This window comes from Ixodes scapularis, unplaced genomic scaffold, assembly GCF_016920785.2.
Source record: "Ixodes scapularis isolate PalLabHiFi unplaced genomic scaffold, ASM1692078v2 PGA_scaffold3__209_contigs__length_174095766, whole genome shotgun sequence".
NCBI lineage: Eukaryota > Metazoa > Arthropoda > Arachnida > Ixodida > Ixodidae > Ixodes > Ixodes scapularis.
Genome location: NW_024609868.1, coordinates 23267092 through 23282198, shown reverse-complemented (window position 1 = coordinate 23282198; position 15107 = coordinate 23267092). Strand labels below are relative to the sequence as shown.

At 48.3% G+C, this 15107-nt stretch overlaps 1 protein-coding gene across 1 annotated transcript in view; it reads left to right on the top strand.

Annotated features, from left to right (window-relative positions):
- Window positions 1-15107, top strand: part of LOC8026033 (serine/threonine-protein kinase 31) — a 62634-nt gene that overhangs the window by 44790 nt on the left and 2737 nt on the right. The window contains exons 23-25 of the mRNA XM_029976000.4: window positions 10444-10677; window positions 13775-13897; window positions 13957-14025. Of these exons, the coding sequence (XP_029831860.2) occupies window positions 10444-10677; window positions 13775-13897; window positions 13957-14025 (426 nt within the window). The remainder of the gene's footprint in view (window positions 1-10443; window positions 10678-13774; window positions 13898-13956; window positions 14026-15107) is intronic.

The window sequence follows — 15107 nt, the reverse complement described above, 5'->3', positions numbered from 1 at the left end:
TTTAGCGAATAGAGATCACATACGCGAGTCGACGTTTAGGCATTTGTAGGGGCGGCAAACTGGGCATCCAAACAGACCGCGCCAGGCGGTCTGTTCAGAACGATTGCAAGGGGTGCTTCGCTATAGTTTGGGGGAAATAATATGAACTCAAGTTCGAGCGTCCATCGCCAAAGGTTCGGCAAGCTCGAAAACAGGACAGCGGCGGCCTTCATTTTATCTATTCGGTCAAATGAACGCCGCCATTCGCTAAAGTGGCATGCGATGAAACGTCGTGGGCCAGGTTTCGCTCGCTAAACCGTCGTTCGATCAGTACAAAATTGTTCTGTGTATTTTATCTTAATAATTATGATCCATGGCAACCAGCCTATCGTTGCCTACCTCACTTTACGTCGTAAAATAGCGCGTTGATGTCACTTTCATAAGAGATACCATAATAACGCAGTACTTCACAGCCGACCGCTGAATCACCTGTCTAATATTTTGTCACGAATTTCATCATATATATATATAAAGTAGACATTCCAAAACAAGAGTCATCCATTCCCAAAAATTTCAGTGGACTGGAACTACCTTCCCACATCTGTTGCCACAATTGCCACTTACTATATGTTTAAAAATTGCCGTAAATAATCTATACAGCTCAGACTGAGCTCCAAAGTGTACAGCTTTGTTCTGTTCTCTTCTAACTCCCGCTCACTTCTGTAACGCTGATGGCCCTGAGGGTATGTCAGTTAAACAAATAAATAAAAAAATTAAGTGCCTCGCCTGAAAAACCTCTTAAAGAGGTCGCCTCTTTAAGAGGTTTGCAGCTTGCCGAAGCAATGAAATCTGAGTTTTATTCGAACCCGTTGGTCAGAGTACACCTCATCATTAATTAAACCACTCATTGGATCATTCACCTCAAAGCAATATGTTTACTTCCGAGCGTGTTCGTGTCGCTCAACCTTCTTTGAGCGAAATGCAGTCGAGATAACTAATGATGGCGCTCGACTCCACTTTTCTCAGCTTTGAACCGAGGCGAGGCGCGCGACTCACGCGCGCCTCGCGCTCGTTGTTTTACGCCGGGGTTTGGCTGCGCATAGACTCGTATTATAGGTAGCGTACTGTGTTTTCGGAGTTCATGTTTGAATAGAATCGGAGCGTGTTTTTAGGAGTTTATTTTGTAGCGTAGTCTACACTGGCCGAGGTTGAGCAGTTTCGCGTGGCTTCTGGCGAGCCGTGCTGCGTATGCGCGAGGAGCAGTGACGTCACACGTGTCAGCACCGACTGGCCTGCCTTCAAACTTTACCACCGTTCGACTAAACATCTGTTGGACAAAGAGTCAATCATTTGCTAAAGTCCGACGGGGCGGTGTTCGCGAATATAATAGACTCGGAAACTTGATGGGACGCAAGTTCTTGAAGCGGGAATCTCTACGAAGCGTTTTATTAGAGGACAGGGTCTTCTAGTTTCACCCCTTGACATTGCTTTCAGTCAGGATGGCACGCGCTGTGCGATTGATTGGGAGCTAGTGCGCCACTTTCCGCGAGAACACCAGTAATGCAGGCGGCTGCTACCAACGGAGAAAACTGCGAATGACAAGGTATCTAGACTTAAAGGGGCGGTGCAACGATATTCAATTGGAACGTTTTTCACTTTACACGAGCTTACTGGCACTAGTGGTTCTCAAGGATACTCACACGCAACACCACTGGCCAAGAAACTCCTTTGTTGCGCTGTAATTTCGAGGACAAAACCGAGCGTTTTCATTCAATCTCTCCTTCGCAAAACCTGGTAACGTCCCTGGGCGGTAGCAGTACCGCCCAGTGACGATATATGAATGCGGCTCATAGATTGGACCCGAGCATGGCGTGGACACTCGATTTGGGCTCGTGATAATCGATAGCTCGAGAAGCATTCGGGTATGTCCGGTGTCCAAGCGCTGCAATGACGAAAACAGCCGAACCATAACAATGTCTGGAACGCAGCGCGTGTCCTGTGCCTTGCCAACCCCAGCGCGTGGCTATATGATCAACACTGGCGGCATATAATCGGCTCCAGATCACGTGGCCGCTTGTTCTGGCTGCGAGTTGAGGGGTGAACTTTGCTCGTTTTTCTTTATTTTTTTCTACCACTTCGATTGCGTGTGGTGAAAAACGAACGGGTAATTTACAGGTCATTAACGTCAGGGATCCGTCTTAAGCGGTATTTGCGCAAAATACAAAAATCGTTGCATCGCCCCTTTAAAAATGATTTTCCTAACGTTATACTCACATGACGTGACGTGAGCATGTAAAACGTGGTGCTCAGTGGCACCTCATTTCACATCATTTTTCCACTATATTTTGTACACCAACTCATGTTTACAAACAAACTGGAGCGCTCCTAGCCGACGCCACCGGCGCCGCGCATGCGCGATGGGGTGTGGGCAAGAAGCTCGCCGCGTCGCCGATAAACAAACCATTGAATTGCGTTGTTGTCGGCGGTGGTGTGAGTCCAACGCAGGTTTCTGCGTTGGAATTGTTGATTGTACGTCTTCCTGGGCAATGCCTGACTACTTGAGCAGCCTCAGCGAAATTACTGAGGCTCGCTATACCACAAAACTTCGCGTGAATAATGTGACATGCGGCGATTCATTCCGCGTGGACGCCGCAGAGGGTACGCTAAAGCCTGATTCGCATGATGAAATTTCGGTCGCAATTTTCAGTCATGACGTCGCTCGGGTTACAACAGCGTGAACCGATGTTCAACATCGATACTGAAAATCGCAAGCAGAATCGGACCAAGTGAATGAGGCATAACAAGTCGTTGATGGTCACTGGTAACAACGATCACCATCTCCTTGTATCCACTGTTTACATCGAGCCTGCTTACCAATTTTCGAACTTAAGTATTTTGAGGCCTGCACTCACTTCTTATCGCAAGTACCGGGCCAACATTTGGTCCACGGGCCGGTGTCGTCTAAAAGAGCAGACGACGAGCAGAAGCGTTTGAAAGAGCAGACGACAGTTCGAGCGATCAGGCGGCCGTTCGATCTTGAAGACGCACTGAACGTCCGCATGCAAACGGTCCCAACAACTTGGCGGTATTCCCGCTTTCATGACGGAACAAAACAAATAAATCTGATGACAACAAGTATCCGTGATGTTAACCCAAACTGCTTCCCGCCCAAGCAATCGTGGTACGACGGCGACTGGTTTTCCATTTTCACGGCACATATCCACGTTCTCGGACGAACCGAGCACATGAAAACTGATCTTCAAACCTTTCTCGACTCTTTTGGTGCAGCCCCAGTCGCGGCGTTTTGACAAGAAGGCAAGTTTTTGTCAGGTTTTTTTTTTCAATACAACCCTAGAATACACGCCTCACATAGGGACTTCCGCTTTCAGCCCCAGACCGGAAGTGCGCCCGACGCGCGACCATCGCGCCGTGATGTAACAGAGATGAGTTCGTTGGTTCGTGTATAGCCAGAACATAATTTCGGCGACATATTCGCCTATACATGAACTCATCTCTGTTACGTCACGGCGCGGTGGTGGCGCGTCGGGAGTAACAGAGACGCTCCTCAATACAAAAGCCAAAAGGCTCCTTAAAACCAAAACCGACAGACTCCACACGTAACCCGTAACAAAAAAGAACAAGTCACAACGAGTCGACAAAGGACGTAAGGAAAAACCCGAACAGCGAACTTTTCCCTACACTTGGCAAGGTCAAACTTTGTAGCTACAGGTTGCCTCAAGCTTGAAACACAAAAGCTTACCCCAAGCTTGAAACACAAAAGCACTAATCACAAACGAGCGTGTTCGGGACGAATTAAGCAAGTGCTTATACTTCCTTTACACGTCTAAGAAACTAGGGAGTTTTGTTTGTTGTTCCAATAATTCCTGTAAGGATACTCGATACTCCTCTGTCGTTTTTGTGCATGCATAGTATCGTTGTTGGGTATCGTTACCGAGCACAAAAACCGTCTACAAGAACTCCCTACCGTTTATCGTTTTTCTAGTGAAATTAAAGACGACGTTAGCAAGGAGAAGCAAGCTAACTAACCTCGAAGGGAAGGGAAACAGAGGTCGTCTTCGCTCCCTCAGCTCCCCTTGATAACCGGTGATTTCTTCAAGCAGACAGAGCCAGTGGGGACGCCTTCAGCGAACATCAAACAGTCTTTGAGATGAATAGAGGCAGGTTCTTAATTTTGTTTTTGTTTCAAAAGAAGGGTCATTTTGAAACAAGGTCTGGTGGGAAATGCAAGATGGGAGGACGGGTAAACAGTTCGTCCACACTTCTAGACGGGGAACAGAGCCTGTCAGAAAAACTGGACATCGCCGGCTCGTCTGACAAAAAGGTGCAATGCCAGGCTCTAAAGAGCGTTGGAAAGTAAAAGCTCTTTGAGTGAACCGACGATACGTGCCCCAGAACAGCACAGCGACGTGCATGAAAAAAGTTTAAAGGAACGCGGCAAGCCCGGTTCAATAGTTTTCCATGTTTAAAAAATAACAGGCTTATTCAGCTCTTTGCGCACCTCGTGTGTTTGTTTACCCCTCAGACGCTCTGATGTACCGCTATTTACACCTCGTTTTGACCAATGACGGCGCGCGCGTTTCTGTCTCGTCTTCGCGCGTTGTGTGCGCGCCCTTTATGTTTCCCGCTAATTGTTGTGATATTCTTCGTATTTACTTCTTTTCAATGGGTCACGATAACGTTCGGAAGCGCGGAAGACACGTGTTGGTACCCCTACTTGCACGTCGTATAAACACTTACTTCGAATTTGACTTCGACCTCGACCACGCACCTTGTTTTTCATTGGTAGCCTGCTTGCAACAGAAGGATGACGGTGATGACAACGCAATCGTGGTTTGCTTGTGGTCCTGTGTGATGGGCTCTCACTTCCGATCGAAGTGAGAGCCATTCGTATCGCTCCGACGCTGTTGAAAAAACTCAGCAGACCTTTGAATGAGTCACTTGCTCAGGAAAATAACGAGGAGACGAATGTCTAAGCGCTTATGTAAGAAGAGTGGTCTCGATTTCAAATGAAAAGCACTCCAGCAAAATGTGGCCGATATGGTTCGTATGCAAAACTAACTAGCATAAAAAAATAGATAAATTCAGAAATGGGGACGGACTATCTGCCTCCCCCTTTGGAAAAGATTTATGTCATTTTATCAAGAATCTTTGAACACTCGTACTCCGCCTTCGCGTTCGAAGTGCTGTTCACGGAGTAAGGCTAGGCTGCTTAGTGGATTGAGTTTCGCCTGTGTTCGTCGCATATTTTTTGATGGGGTCCGGCTTTTACAGACAAGTATCGTGCCAGTAGCTGACTTTTGCTCAAATAAACAGAAACAAAAACCTCTTCAGTCAATATTCACGTTCAACGGAGATCGAAGAACTCTGTTCGTATTCCTAGAATTCAAGAACCCAGGCATATGCACGACTGTGATGAAAACTATTATCGGCAACAGCAAGCGAAGCCCCCCACCTAAACGCCTGAGAGCACGTAAAATTCTCTCCGCCTGTTATTGCAACGGACAGGTCCGCGCGCTTGTTAGGAAACGTGGGCGACAAACCGTGATGCCAATCGGCTGCTTCCTCACATTTTTAAAATTATCATAATTCTCTGGCATATGGATAAAGCCTGTAAACTTTAGTGATTTTTCTAGAATAGTGTCAAGCCTTCCCGAAATCTTAGATGCTAAATAGCGTTTGAAAAAATCCGGAAGCGGCCGAAACAGATCAAATCCGGCGCACGCTTTTTCGTGTGGACGGATAAAAACGAGCGTATGCCGCATATTACCAGCATCAGAACATCTGTAAGCATTATTAAGCGAGAGCGAGAAAACAAACATTGTATAGTCCAGTTAGGGTCACACCAGTACTCGCGTAACAGCTCCGGGAAGACGGTTTTATTTGTGTTTCCTTGAGGGGTGCGCGCACGCACGCGCTTACAAAAGACAAAAACATGGGCGCACGGACGCACGCAGATGCAATCAACGCGAAGAGAAACCCTCCCGTGGCAGAATAGCACAGTGGCAAAACGACACCTTCCCCGGCCCCCCACACACAATGACACACACACACACACACCGAAAGGAGGAGTCGCCGCGCCGCGCCGCGTAAACGGAACCCCACGGCCGTGAGGAGGCTCAAACGTCTGCCGCGCACAGACAAAGCCCCCCTAATGGTCGCTGAGCTGCACGTGTACTACGCGACGAGGGTACGCACGCCCGCGGTATCGGGGCAGAGGAGCGGAGGCCCGCCAAACTCGGAGTCGCCGCTGAGTCTGTGCCGGTCCAAGCTCCACACGTAACCCGTAACAAAAAAGAACAAGTCACAACGAGTCGACAAAGGACGTAAGGAAAAACCCGAACAGCGAACTTTTCCCTACACTTGGCAAGGTCAAACTTTGTAGCTACAGGTTGCCTCAAGCTTGAAACACAAAAGCTTACCCCAAGCTTGAAACACAAAAGCACTAATCACAAACGAGCGTGTTCGGGACGAATTAAGCAAGTGCTTATACTTCCTTTACACGTCTAAGAAACTAGGGAGTTTTGTTTGTTGTTCCAATAATTCCTGTAAGGATACTCGATACTCCTCTGTCGTTTTTGTGCATGCATAGTATCGTTGTTGGGTATCGTTACCGAGCACAAAAACCGTCTACAAGAACTCCCTACCGTTTATCGTTTTTCTAGTGAAATTAAAGACGACGTTAGCAAGGAGAAGCAAGCTAACTAACCTCGAAGGGAAGGGAAACAGAGGTCGTCTTCGCTCCCTCAGCTCCCCTTGATAACCGGTGATTTCTTCAAGCAGACAGAGCCAGTGGGGACGCCTTCAGCGAACATCAAACAGTCTTTGAGATGAATAGAGGCAGGTTCTTAATTTTGTTTTTGTTTCAAAAGAAGGGTCATTTTGAAACAAGGTCTGGTGGGAAATGCAAGATGGGAGGACGGGTAAACAGCTCGTCCACACTTCTAGACGGGGAACAGAGCCTGTCAGAAAAACTGGACATCGCCGGCTCGTCTGACAAAAAGGTGCAATGCCAGGCTCTAAAGAGCGTTGGAAAGTAAAAGCTCTTTGAGTGAACCGACGATACGTGCCCCAGAACAGCACAGCGACGTGCATGAAAAAAGTTTAAAGGAACGCGGCAAGCCCGGTTCAATAGTTTTCCATGTTTAAAAAATAACAGGCTTATTCAGCTCTTTGCGCACCTCGTGTGTTTGTTTACCCCTCAGACGCTCTGATGTACCGCTATTTACACCTCGTTTTGACCAATGACGGCGCGCGCTTTTCTGTCTCGTCTTCGCGCGTTGTGTGCGCGCCCTTTATGTTTCCCGCTAATTGTTGTGATATTCTTCGTATTTACTTCTTTTCAATGGGTCACGATAACGTTCGGAAGCGCGGAAGACACGTGTTGGTACCCCTACTTGCACGTCGTATAAACACTTACTTCGAATTTGACTTCGACCTCGACCACGCACCTTGTTTTTCATTGGTAGCCTGCTTGCAACAGAAGGATGACGGTGATGACAACGCAATCGTGGTTTGCTTGTGGTCCTGTGTGATGGGCTCTCACTTCCGATCGAAGTGAGAGCCATTCGTATCGCTCCGACGCTGTTGAAAAAACTCAGCAGACCTTTGAATGAGTCACTTGCTCAGGAAAATAACGAGGAGACGAATGTCTAAGCGCTTATGTAAGAAGAGTGGTCTCGATTTCAAATGAAAAGCACTCCAGCAAAATGTGGCCGATATGGTTCGTATGCAAAACTAACTAGCATAAAAAAATAGATAAATTCAGAAATGGGGACGGACTATCTGCCTCCCCCTTTGGAAAAGATTTATGTCATTTTATCAAGAATCTTTGAACACTCGTACTCCGCCTTCGCGTTCGAAGTGCTGTTCACGGAGTAAGGCTAGGCTGCTTAGTGGATTGAGTTTCGCCTGTGTTCGTCGCATATTTTTTGATGGGGTCCGGCTTTTACAGACAAGTATCGTGCCAGTAGCTGACTTTTGCTCAAATAAACAGAAACAAAAACCTCTTCAGTCAATATTCACGTTCAACGGAGATCGAAGAACTCTGTTCGTATTCCTAGAATTCAAGAACCCAGGCATATGCACGACTGTGATGAAAACTATTATCGGCAACAGCAAGCGAAGCCCCCCACCTAAACGCCTGAGAGCACGTAAAATTCTCTCCGCCTGTTATTGCAACGGACAGGTCCGCGCGCTTGTTAGGAAACGTGGGCGACAAACCGTGATGCCAATCGGCTGCTTCCTCACATTTTTAAAATTATCATAATTCTCTGGCATATGGATAAAGCCCGTAAACTTTAGTGATTTTTCTAGAATAGTGTCAAGCCTTCCCGAAATCTTAGATGCTAAATAGCGTTTGAAAAAATCCGGAAGCGGCCGAAACAGATCAAATCCGGCGCACGCTTTTTCGTGTGGACGGATAAAAACGAGCGTATGCCGCATATTACCAGCATCAGAACATCTGTAAGCATTATTAAGCGAGAGCGAGAAAACAAACATTGTATAGTCCAGTTAGGGTCACACCAGTACTCGCGTAACAGCTCCGGGAAGACGGTTTTATTTGTGTTTCCTTGAGGGGTGCGCGCACGCACGCGCTTACAAAAGACAAAAACATGGGCGCACGGACGCACGCAGATGCAATCAACGCGAAGAGAAACCCTCCCGTGGCAGAATAGCACAGTGGCAAAACGACACCTTCCCCGGCCCCCCACACACAATGACACACACACACACACACACCGAAAGGAGGAGTCGCCGCGCCGCGCCGCGTAAACGGAACCCCACGGCCGTGAGGAGGCTCAAACGTCTGCCGCGCACAGACAAAGCCCCCCTAATGGTCGCTGAGCTGCACGTGTACTACGCGACGAGGGTACGCACGCCCGCGGTATCGGGGCAGAGGAGCGGAGGCCCGCCAAACTCGGAGTCGCCGCTGAGTCTGTGCCGGTCCAAGCTTCCCCCCCCCCCCCCCCCCCCTCCCCCCCAATCCCCATCTGGGAAGCGCTGGTGCCGCTTCGTCTGCAATACACAGTTCCCTCCCCATTTCCGATTTCGCGCTTAAGCCGCGCACAGTCGCACACGCAAAATGTCACATCCTCTCTCAAAGTTCTCCAAAGCCAACGCCCCTGCAGTTGCTTCCCCCAAACGTTACCAGACCACCCCTACGAATCTCGTTCTGGCCCCTAACAGAAGTTCCTTCCAAGTTTCTGCTCCGTCTGCACTCTATACTAACCGCCACAGCATGTTTGTGCGTGTAAGGGCACCAACATGCTGCAGACACTACCAAATGTCAAGTCGGCTATCAGTCGCCAAGAGTACGCACACGCAAGCAAATCCATACCAACATCTCCTGAGTCCTGACTCCTAGTTCACGAACTCAGTCCCCATCACATCACAAATTCAGTTCACGAATTCATTCACCATCACATCCCGTATACACCAGAGTCACGAAGTCCTTCACCACTGCATCACGGGTGCGTCAGAGTTCACGAGGTCACTCCCCGTCACATCGCGGCTCCTTCCGAGTTCATGAAGTCACTCCCCTTCGCATCACGACTCGTTCCGCGTTCACGAAGTCACATCCCCTTCACATCACGGGTTCTTTCGCGTTCTCGGAGTCACGCCCATTCACATCACGACTCCTTCCGCATTCACGAAGTCACATCCCCTTCACATCACGACTTGGTCCGAGTTCACGAAGTCATTCACAGCCCTTCACCATGACGCGGTGAGCGTGAGTGAGTGTGAGTGAGCGAGTTCGTGAGTGACTTCGCCGAGGTATGGTCACACCCCGCCTTATATTCGAAGCTCAGTATAGCAATATGGCGATTATTTTTCTTTTTCTTGGGTCCTTCAACTGCCCCCTCGCCTTATAATCGTGGCCGCCTTATATTCAAATAAATACGGTGCCAGCTTTGTATCGCACCATGGAAACTGTTGCTCATGGCAGACGATCAGTAGCTGATAACACGTGAGCAGCGCAACATCAGCTCTTCGCTGCATGTGAGAACTGGTCTTTACAGGGAGTCTTTTGATCACAAAAAGTTCATCTTGGTGTGGCGTAATGACGAGCAGCGGGCTCTTTTTTTTTTTTTTTGTACGCATTGGAGAAAAAAATTTAAACTGATTCTGAAGGACCATTTTCTGGGCTAACCACTCGGTGACATTAGGTGCCTGAGAAACAACTTTAACGCATTGAAATTGATAATTGAAATCATGGACCACCAATGATCGATCTGAATAACGAAAGGGTTAAAATACTGTACAGTTAGGGACAACGCCTCGACTTCGGACGTCTTACTTACGTTTCACGCTGGCTGTTCTCTATGAATGGTCTGCAGTGGTCACGAATGTGCTCGCGCAGACTGTTCGGAGAGAAAGCATTGGTTAAGTTTTACATTTGTGAGTTCAGACTTTGCATATTGTGTTTTACTGTCGATTCCTCAGAATGAGCGCCATGTCTACCTCTTGGTTCCACGGCCGGCACCGAGCCTTTCCGAACGGCGGTGCGCTCCTCGCCACGCACAGAAGGCTCTGGAGCACGTGTTGCGTGCCCTGCACGAGCTCCACAAGGCGACGGGCGGCCCCATTGCTCACGGTGCCGTCCACCCAGAGATGGTGCTGTTTGACGACCAATCGGAGGAGGCAGTCCTGGACCTACCACTGTGGACCCTTCGCTCGGTGGGGATCATGTGAACTCGTTTCCCGAATCCTTAGCTTTCTTATGGGTATCTTATTTCGGTGGTGCGATGCAAAAAACATACTTTGGGGACGACAATAAGTTTAAGCCTCGACGCAAGTGCATTAGCGCACCTTGACCTCTGACTAAGGCTGTGTACGCAGGCTATTCACTTTTGAATTGCTGCATAAAGCCATCTGGGAGTATATGTTTCTACACACAAAAGGCTATGTGTTTGTGGAGTTCTGTAGAGTTTTTCAACCAGCCTGTGTTGCTTTTAATGGCTGTTTTGTTGTGAATGCTTTTTTTCTGGCCCACATCTGAATTGCCACTCTAGAGTTACTAGCTCGGCTGGATACTTCACCAGCTTGATCTACCTAATCTAACCAGTTACCCTACTCTCTGCAGTAGTGTGCATGAATGAACAGTGATAATTATGCTCCATTCCCAGTAGCCTGCAAAGAAAAGCCCAGCCAATCTTTCTTTTTCTTTTTTTGTTTAACGCAAAAGCATTGACTGTCTCATGGAGCGAAAGAGCCAGACGGCTCTTTTACACCGCTTCAATCTCCTTGGCTAGCGCGCGTCTACACAGCCAACGGCACCTTTTACATCGCTACGATCCCATTGACTAGCCCGTGACGACCAGGAACCCATTCGGCAGACACGCAGCGCCATCAGGTGGCCGGTCGTTGAAACTGATGCTGCGTGTCAGTTTCAGCGACCAGCCACCTCATGGCGCTGCATGTCCGTCAGCGCCAGTCAGCGCGCCAACAGCGGAAGTCGAAAGCCTGTCTTATCCGTCTGTCTTCAATGTCTCTCTTTCCTTAACGTAAACCATCTACAGCCACATTGATGTACAGGGTGTCACAACAAAAAAAATTTACAGGGATTTTTCTACCACAAAATTAAACTAGGCATCGTCGAACGCTCATCCTCCGCCCAAAGGTAGCGCTAGAGGTCACAACCAGATGCCAAAGTTTCAGCCCGATCCAATACCTTATTCACTATTTATAAGTGATTTTCTGAAAATTTCAATGGGAAAATGGCGGCCGACGGAGCTTTTTGAATACGTGGGGCCTATGGGCAGCAGAAACCGAAAACGGGCAAAAATGGGCTCTTTTTTTCCCCCTTGAAATTTTCAGAAAATCACTTATAACTTTTGAATAAGCTATGAGATCGGGCTGAAACTTTGTCATCTGGCTGTGACCTCTAGCACTACCTTTGGGTGGAGAATGAGCGTTTGGCGATGCCTAGTTATTTTTGCGGTAAAAATTTTTTTTGTGACACCCTGTACATGCTTTTGCATTCACAACTCATAAGAAGTGCTTAGGTGTACCTCAATGTTTTTTCTTGTTCAGTGGGAGTGTAGAGATCATAACTTACACATTAAGTGGCGAAGTAGTCATGTTGTTAAGCAATGAATTAGAGATTCAACTGCCAGATTTTGTTATATTATTTCATTGTTTTCTGCATGGTTCTTTCAGTTAAATGCATTTTTTAATGGCCTGCGATTTTTTTCAGGATTCTACCACCAAACAGTGTGCCCAAATCTGTGACAGATTAGGATAGAATGTGGTTGCATTTCTGCATGGCCAGAAATTATTGTCAGTTAAAAAAAAAAAAAAAAAAGAGCTCTAGGGGCCATTTTAGTTAAAACTGATGGTGAATTCCACTCGCAGATCTCGAGCGCTCCAAAAGCGCTCCATTTGGAGCGCGCATATTCCGCTCGCAGATCTGGCTCAAGTTGGTCATCTTCCGCTCGTAGATCTCTGGCAGCGCCCGCTCCACGGAGCGCCCCAAACTCCGCCGAACTTGCTCTGCGGGATTTCACGGTTCTCTCCGGAAGCTAACAGAGCGGCCCACGTGACTTCAGTCTAAATCGGCGGTGCGCATGCGTGGCGAGGTTGGAGAGATCGGCGGGCCGGTCGGGTCGTGGAGTTGGATCTGTTCGGGTGCGTCGGCTGTTTACTCTGGATTGTGACGGCTCCAACGCTTCTACCTCGCGTAGATCGGGGATAAAAAGCCGGCAATGTGGAGCATGGCAAATCGTAAGCGCTGACGTCTGTGATCGTGAGAGGAAGAACGAGAAAAAGAATGACAGAAAAGCCGCAAGGGTAGGCCTATTCATTTTGCAGCCAGTGATTGTTTACCTTTTTACACTGCATTCCGTCGGCGTTTTCCCGTGAAATAAAGCAAGAAGTGGTTAGGCAACGACCGCGCAAGTGATGGTTTGTTACCTCTGTGTTTATTAAAGTCGTACTACAAATCTGAACTCCACGCTGGCAAGCGCTGTCCGTGCCCCGCCGCTTCGAGGCGGCCGAAAGGTATGTGACGGTGCCAAACGCGAACGTCTTCGTTATTTGTGACATGGGCGCCGCGGTACGTATAATTTCGCCTGGCCTGTGTCGCGTGTTACTTCTGCAGCTAAGCAGTGACAGTCGTCACTGGTCGTTGGAAAGATCAGCCGGCTGAGGCGTTGGTGGGCTGGTCAAGTTCAAGCAGCGGCCATTTTGTACGGCGGAGGGAGAAGGGGTGGGGAGGGGTGTGGGGGAGGTCGCTCCAAAAATGCAAGTTTATCTTCCCCTCGTCGATTCGGAGCGGGTCCCACGGAGCGGAATTTTGCCTCCCTCGCGGATTTTGGAAAGCGCTCCAGATCTACGAGTGGAATTCACCATGAGGCTTTCTGTCCCTGCATTGATTGCAATAACTTGCTTGATTACCCCGAAGCTCTGCAACAAAGTGCTGCAGATGTTCCAAGTCAAGTAAACCTCTAAGAAGCTTTACCAGTCTACTGTGCACAAAACGATTGCCACAAACAAGTAATCTCTTTGTGTGTGTGTGTGTGTGTTTTTTTGGTTTTTTTTTTCGTAGCTGAAGGTTGCCATTAAAATAATTGATGGGTTGGAATATGCTCATCTTGGGCACCAACTTGGTTAGCAAGATGTGGCATTTGTCAGTTCCCTCTCCAAGCATAATGTGAAAAAGCCGATGCCGTGTTTTTACTATACCTGTATCGCAGTGTACAATGCACATTGTACCGTTCAAATTACCCTCCGAGAGTTCTGTAACAAACAATCTGATCGGGGGGCTTGGATCCAGGGTCGAAGCCTCCTGCCAAGCCTGGATGGCATCGACTTTGTGGCCCCCGAGCAGCGGGGAGGGCCGTTCTGCCGGCCCAGCCCCGAGGGGGACATGTATTCCCTGGGTTGTCTAGCCCTCTGGGTGAGTCACCAACACGTTAGCTTTGCAGGACGGCCCTAACCTAACGTGATTCTGCCCAGATGCTGTTCCCAGGAACCTTGTTCAAGCAGACACCCGCTGGCATCCCCGACATCTCCGTGCTGGAATCTGTAAGTTGAGCCTAGTCCAGGGAGCTATTGCTTTCTTCGTATGGGCGCGTTAAATCTGCACTCCTTTACTCCTACTTAGAGCGCAGAAATTAAACGGCGCGTGGCGTACAAGAGCACGACACACCGAAACTATCGGCGAGCCACACGAGCTCCTTCCGACCGCACGGTTATGACGAGCCCGGCATCTCCTGGATACGGGTGGGAGAAGCCGCAATTATTTCGAAGATAAATTAATTAGGCCCACGTGGAGCAGCAGGGTGTAAAGTAAAAGAGACTGCGACGCTATTAAGTTTCTACAAACGTTTTAATATTCCTGAAAGGTTTGAAGACTCGCTTCGAGCACATATGTGGAAAGTTACCTTGGCCGATCCATTTATTGACCATGCATGCTGTTCAGATAATAAATTAAAACAACATTCTTGAGCCCGCTTGTCGGCACAGGAAACCTTCAAACCTTTCAGATATTTCGTGGTTCCGTCTTCGTCATTCAGTAGATAGCACGTCGATTCTATTGGAGGCGAGATGCATGAACAAACCGTTTTTGCCACACTAACTGATATGTTTCGGCTTTCCATTCAAAGTATCTTGATTCGTTGGGCTAAGCATTCTAAAAAGGGCCAGCGGTCAGACTTTCTTCTCATCTCAACTTTTCTGTTGCTGAGCTGTCAACACGCTACCGTTCGATAAATGAATTCGTTTTCAGGCGAGGTGCATGGACAAACTTTTTCCTCAACGCTAAGTGATGTTTCGACTTTCCAATCGAAGTATCTTTATTCGCTGGGGTAAGCATTATAAAAGGGGCAGCAGTCCGAATGTCTCCTCATCTCGACAACTTTTCTGTCGCTGTGCTATTGGCACGCTACCGTTTGATAGATGAATTCGTTTTCAGGTAAGAAACCTTTTCCAGAACGCTAATTGCCATCTTGGCTTTCGTATCAAATTGTTTTTACCTGCTAGATTAAGCACTAATCAACTGAGAAGGGGCAGCGGTCCGGCTACGCCTTTTCTTCTTTACGGTCTCAACAACAGCGCAGCCATCTTGTTCGCTTACGTGACGTCACGGAGCGCCAAGTAGTCACTCG